The 6,600-nt window shown below is 34.8% G+C and overlaps 1 protein-coding gene across 1 annotated transcript; it reads right to left on the reverse strand.

The window, feature by feature from the left end:
- Nucleotides 1-510: 510 nt before the first annotated feature.
- LOC114414881 (ubiquitin carboxyl-terminal hydrolase 18-like) lies at nucleotides 511-6,253 on the reverse strand. The gene is made up of 11 exons (XM_028379322.1): nucleotides 5,691-6,253; nucleotides 5,267-5,480; nucleotides 4,824-4,912; nucleotides 4,653-4,738; nucleotides 4,407-4,569; nucleotides 4,143-4,266; nucleotides 3,504-3,661; nucleotides 2,820-2,904; nucleotides 2,345-2,557; nucleotides 2,168-2,229; nucleotides 511-1,517 (listed from the first exon to the last, which is right to left on the reverse strand). The coding sequence occupies exons 1-11, from the start codon at nucleotides 5,918-5,920 to the stop codon at nucleotides 737-739; spliced, it is 2,205 nt and encodes a 734-aa protein (XP_028235123.1). The 5' UTR covers nucleotides 5,921-6,253; the 3' UTR covers nucleotides 511-736.
- Between the last annotated feature and the right edge of the window lie 347 nt (nucleotides 6,254-6,600).

Raw genomic sequence — 6,600 nt, forward strand, 5'->3', positions numbered from 1 at the left:
TTTAAAACTTTTAAAATATAATCATATATGTTGAACAAATTTCTAAACTCGTTACTAGGACTGTTTAAAACCTCCTATCTTTTAGTAATATAGAACCCTAAAATTGATAATAAATAATGAAGTCTTTTAGTAATGAAGAACCCTAACTTTTGGGTTAACAAAGGGTGAGTCATTATTTTTTAATATATAATATTATCATTATTTAACACATGTTTATATTTTTTAAAAAATTAAAATTGACTCATGATCATTGTTTCCCTTCACATTAAAACTCAAATGGTTCATCTATCAAAAAATAACATTTGTATAATTAAAAAATACAATTTAAATGCGCCTCAAGTCCAAAAAGCATAATTCACTTTTAAAATTAACAACTAATATATTCCGACAATCATTACCAATTGCCATATTTTGGGGGAGGTAGCATGGCGTGCGAAAAATTAGATTGGGATCCCAAATTGCAAATAGAGGTTAAAGAGAAACTAATAAATACTAACAAACTAAGGATAATTTTTTAAAGGGAAAACACTAAGAAAATTTTGATGAGTTGAGAGAAATCAGGAGTAAGAAGCTATATTCTTACTTGATAAAATTAGATAATCCACGTAGAAATGTCACGATAAGATCCAAGGTTCCAGCAAATAACGAAACCCCAGACAAATTTCCCACCTCACCGCTTTCTTTCGGATGATGGGATAATCAAATTGATATGAACAAATGACAAAAACAGCTGCACCTAAATTATTAACTTATTCGCTGATATTTCCACTTTCTTAACTCCATTTCCTTTGTCAACTTCAGAATTTTCAGAAGCCAATCTCTCCTTCAATTGATGCATTTTAGCTGAGGGTGTTTCAGTGGAAAAAGATCCATCACCATCTTCCACTGGGACATCATCATATTTATTTGCACTGCCATATCCATTGCTATAATTTGCAAAGCCATTTGATGTTAACTTGCATTTAGTCACATCTTTATGGCCTGAATCTTCCCTTGTATTTTGATAATCCACTGAAACAGAAGAATCCTTATCAAAGCAAGAAAAGCCATTTGGCAAATGTGGACAAGGACTGGACTTAGCCATATCATTATCATTATCATCTTGCTCTTCCATGCAGACTGAAATCTCTTCTAAAACAGATGAGCATGTATTTGATCCATCCGAATCTATATCCCCCAAATCTTTGACAGCTTCAGAATCATGCATATGAGATGTTTCAAAACCATTACAGAAAGACTCACTAGCAACATCAATAATGTCCACATCCTTAGACTGCTCTCTTTTAATTTCAGAGTTCATTTCAGTCACGCTTTCACAGCAAGAAACCTTCAACTCTGGACTACTGTCAGATGGAAAAGCCTCATATCCTCTACTGTAACTGTAAGTCTCGCTTTTCATATCTGAGAGGCATTCAGCTTGTTCAGTCCAGCCAGGCTGCACCTTTGATTTGATTGTTTGAACTTCTGCTGTCTCTGACAATTCAATACTTTGAAGTCCTGATGGTCGAGCATTAACCCTGTCCAGGAGCCAATGAGGTAACATGGGCGTTACACTCCATTAGAGAGTATTTGGCACAAACTATTGTGCACAAAAGCCAAATGTATTTGCCCTTGCTTTGACTATTGGAACCGTTCTTTATCAAACCTCAGACAAAGATGGTATAAATAATCTGACAAGGCATAGAGCTATGGAACTACTTTAAACAAGCTTCCAAGATTGAAGACAAAAATCATGTAACTTGTAAGCAAAGAAAATGTCCAATCTAGTAAAACTAAACTCATATGGGAATGCAAAAGTATACACACAATCTCAAATCATGTAAGCAAAGTAGTTAAAGCAGAATACATCACCAAAGCGGAGCGGACAGGTTTCCCATGTGAAATGCAAAACAAGCAATAAGCCTAAGACAGATTGCACTGAAAAATTAAGCCTAATACTAACCAAAAGAGAACTTAATTAAACCTAAAATGCTAAATGTCAAACAAAATAAACATCCAAAACAGATATTATTATATTGAAAGAAAATTTAAATGACAGAAATCAGGTTAGCCTAAGTTCAAAGGGTATCTCATCATTTAGGCACCCCATGAAAGATAGGAGAGCACATATATTTTGGAATAATAATGTCTGAGTGACTACCTATTTAACTCATGATTACAAGAATACCTGCTATACAACAACATGTATGCACCCTGGGAAAGCACCTCTTCTAATTCCACACTCGAGACCTGAGAAATATAATTCAACCCAAATAAGGATACTTAAACTTCAAGAACACCACAGAGACTTAAGTAAACAAAAAGGAAAGGGTTCAAAGCTACATGGAGACACAATGAGACTTACCTTCCAATCATCAATTCTATACCAGTTTCCACATAAATCTTTGATGAAGCATATGTAATGGCCAAAAAATGAAGCATTCAGCATATCAATATGTACTACAACAGCATATAGCTTATAAATATCAGATCCATCTCCAGCTTCACTCATGTAAGGGCTAAGATCTAAAGTCTCAGGGAAAGTTACTCTCTTGTTAAGTTTTCCAAACCTCCCACTCTGCATGTTCACAATGCCCCAGAAAAAGCATGAGAAAAGTTGACAAATTCAAAAACCATTCAAGCGTTTACAAGTACTAGTAGGAAAAAAATAACGTAATCATAAAGTATGGTGCATAGTTATGGTAAACTAACACCCATACAATTTACATGAGGCACATTAAGACAAGGGAAGTTACAACAAATCATACGAACTGATATTTATATTACTTAAAACATCTCTCAACAACTTGGCAAGATCATCTAGATCAAATTACTCAGACCTGAAATCTTTTCAACGCAATTGTGAGAATATTTGGAGCTCGTTTCACTGTGAGACGTTTCCATGCCTTCACATAACCCTTGCACCTGCAAACAGCATAACTTGGTTAAGAGAGAACCTGCCTGACTCAAAAGCACATTATCAAATGCAAATGTTTGAATTCTATATTCATGACATAGCAACTTTTTACCATACAAGTTCCCTATATAAATCCCTTCCCAAATTTAGTGCCTTGGTCACATAATACACACACCAAAATGAAGATAGATAAATAACTAAGACACATTTAAATAGGAAATAAATTGACTAAGAATTCTGGTATAACCTGGACAAAAGCAGCTGTTAAATTAATTTTTTAAGTATTTTTCAGTTAAAAAACACTAAGGTTAAATAAAGAAGTATCTGTTAGGCTACACATTTGTTCTGTCATTTATTGATTGATTTACAATCAACTAGAGCATAATCTCAGCAGACCAAAAACTAATCTCTAGCCTAATAGTTGATAATTGGTAATTCCAGTTTAATGAGCACAAATATGGATGATTGACTATATATTCTAACATTCATGTTAGTATTATAATTTACATGTTAATATTCTAACAACGATCAATTCCAGAGCAGTGTTTCTGTATAATATTAATAATTAATTTACAATATTTATACATATTTTTCCAAGCAAACTTACCCATCACATTTATACATATTATCCCCATGAAGCCACTCCTTGGCAGTAAATTGGTCTAGACATTCCTCCAAGGAAGCAGCATCTCCATGAATTTCAACGTTCAAGTCCATCATATTTTCATATTGATTTGAATTCTTTTCACATTCGGTGCAAATCACCTGTTTTTTTTTGAGAAGGAAAAAGAAGAACATGACAGATGGCAGTATGTTGCTATAATAATTGCCAATTGAGCAATGAGCTAAAAATTATCTTTTAAATTTGATAAAGGATGAGAAAAAGTGAATCTCTTGGACAATTTGTATGAGATGGACCAAACAAAGATAATAGAAAAAAGGTAAAAAGACAGCCTTCATTGGAAGAGCACAGTATGATTTAACTTACAGATACTGTATTTTCCATCCTGACTAAAGAAAGAGTTTTAAACCATTATTCTTAGGGACTCTTAGGATGGACTAACTTCTTCAGTTCATGAGATTGGAAGAGTAAACACATAAAGCATCATCTATTCATTTCATGCTAAGTTGCCAACAGTACCATTTTGTCACTATGTTTCATTATTATGTACAAAATGCCACAGACTAAAAAGGCGTCCATACTCAAACCAGAAAACTTCAATTTTAGTCTGATTAGTCATCTAACCTCAGATTGAAGGTGGCCACCAAAAATGTGTTGGATAAGGGTTGTTTCCTGATGCTTAGGAGGGACAACTTTTTCTCCACCAAATTCATCAAGGCAAACAGATTGCATAGCATCAATGGCAAACCTGCAACAGCATTAAAATATTGGAGGGGGAAGAAACCTTTAGTGTCATACCAAATTAAATATAAGATAGACACATTCCAAATAGTCAATGCAAATTTCACTATAGAAAGTCAGATAACATTGCTTCAACAACAAATAAACCTTATGAACTCATGAGCATCCTCTTGTCTTCCATAACCCAGTGTGCCACTGATGTTGGGCAAACGAGAGAGAATATTCATTGGAGAAAATGCCTGAGAACTTAGCCTTACTTTTTCAACATGGGTTTCAAATTCACACAGAAAGCACCAATCGCTATGGCAGCCTGAAAAGGCACATCTAACCAAGGTAAGTACAAGGAATAGCCAAGATCCAGCAAGAATTAAAAGGTCTAATTTGTGACATTACATTCTCCGTGATGACCCTTCTCCAATAGAAAGGCAATAAGTGGCCTTGTGAATGAGAGACATTGGAGAACCACATTCGCAAAGCAGCTGCACAAGTTTGCAATGTAAGTTAAATTTCACCCGAACCCTCTCATTGCAATCTATCAATGGTAGCATGCAATAAAAGGCAAACCTGTTTCCACAATTTTTGAGCCCACAAGGAGGAAATCCTGGCTTGTCCCAGTTAAACAATTTGACAAATTCATCATACGGATAAATAACCTGGAAAACCAAAAACGAATTATTTGGGCACAAAGGGAACTAAAATATATAAAGATTCAACTTGGTAGGGAATGTATCATGTAATTTTACCAATATAAAAAAAGGAGAGAAAAACTTCGGCCTTGTTTGTTTACTGTTTTAAATAACAGTTTTCTATTTTCTAAAATATAACTACAATCAGTCATCTCCTAACTAAGGCACTTAAAAGAAATCAGAAGAGGATGAGAAAACATCTCCCAATTGTTTCTGTATTTTGGATTATAAAATACTTGATTAGGAAAAAAAAAAATCACTACTTACAAATTTTTGAATGAAAAAATAATTTTTTTTAGTAGTAATCAAACAGGGTCTTACAGTTTTAGGCTGCTTGATAGTCCTGGATGTTCCGCGACCGCATTCAGGAATGAGGGCAATTGAAGATGTACTTGTATTCACAGCAGCAGAAGCTTTGAAAACACGATTAGTTACTTCAGTTTGATCCAAATTCATCACACTGGCGCTGCCCTGAAACTCCTTGCATCTCATCTTATGCTCGGATTTCCAGTGCGCCTGCTGACATGCTTGTGAACTGAAAAATAAAAATCAACCAAAAGTAAATTCTCCTTTCAATTCCCTTCAGCTCAAAGAAACACAAACACACTGAACAAAAAAACAACAGCATCAAATAATAATAATAATAATAAAAAGACAATATAAACCAAACCAGTCAACCCAATCGGTCAACCTCGAATAAAAAACCCGACAACAAACAAAAAGCAAATGAAACAAACATACGAACCAGTATCGAACGGATTTGCATCGCGAACATTTCTTGTTGGCGGGGTTGCGACAAACGGCGCAGAGAGAATGGTCGGTGAGAGGGCCAGGCATAGCGTGGAAAGTGGCTTCAATCTCGAAGTACTTGGAGGCGGTGTTCTTGAGCAGCGCGTGCAGTCCAATCGCCAAGACGAACGCGGAGAATACGAATTGGAGGAGCCATTTGAGATCCCACACTCCCAAGACAAGCATCTACGATGTTCCTTGCCGCGCTGATTCCACGCCTTTTCATTTTCATCTCATCTCATCTCTGCAGATTAGGGTTTTCAGCTTCTTCCTCCCTTCTTGTTAGTGTTAGTGTTGTGTGTATCAGTATTATTGTTCAGATTCTTTCTTCTTGTTTAGTTCCGAAACAGAACAAGTGGGGATTGAGTTGTTTTTTCGATATAAATAAGGTTGGATTGGGCTTTTTGTTTCTTTAAGTTTTCTTGGTCTTTTTATGTCGTTGTGAGTGACGTGCTTTGCGGTTTTCTGTTTTGTTTTGCCGGCTCTTTCAATCTTTCTTTTTTATTTCCCCTTTCTCCAAACACAAAATATTCGTTGCTTTCTGTTTAGATACTCGTTTTAAAGGATACTCCACGTTTTAACATAAGCTTTCAATCTTCAATTGTAGCTTTTGCGTACGCCGTTTAGCTTCTTAAGCTGATAATCTGTGTTAGGAATGTGTTTCCAAACACACTGTTGTAATGTTGGTTGCAATATACTGTATTTTACTCGTTAACATTTATCGTTGTAGAGGAGAAAAATTCTTATTTTAAATATTTAATATAATTATATATCTAAAATTTAACTCAAGAGATAAGCTAAAATAATCTCAATTTATCCGTTAGTTTGATTTAATTCAAACACTTGATGCTTATGATAATTATTTT

This window comes from Glycine soja, chromosome 6 (assembly GCF_004193775.1).
Source record: "Glycine soja cultivar W05 chromosome 6, ASM419377v2, whole genome shotgun sequence".
Classification (NCBI taxonomy): domain Eukaryota; kingdom Viridiplantae; phylum Streptophyta; class Magnoliopsida; order Fabales; family Fabaceae; genus Glycine; species Glycine soja.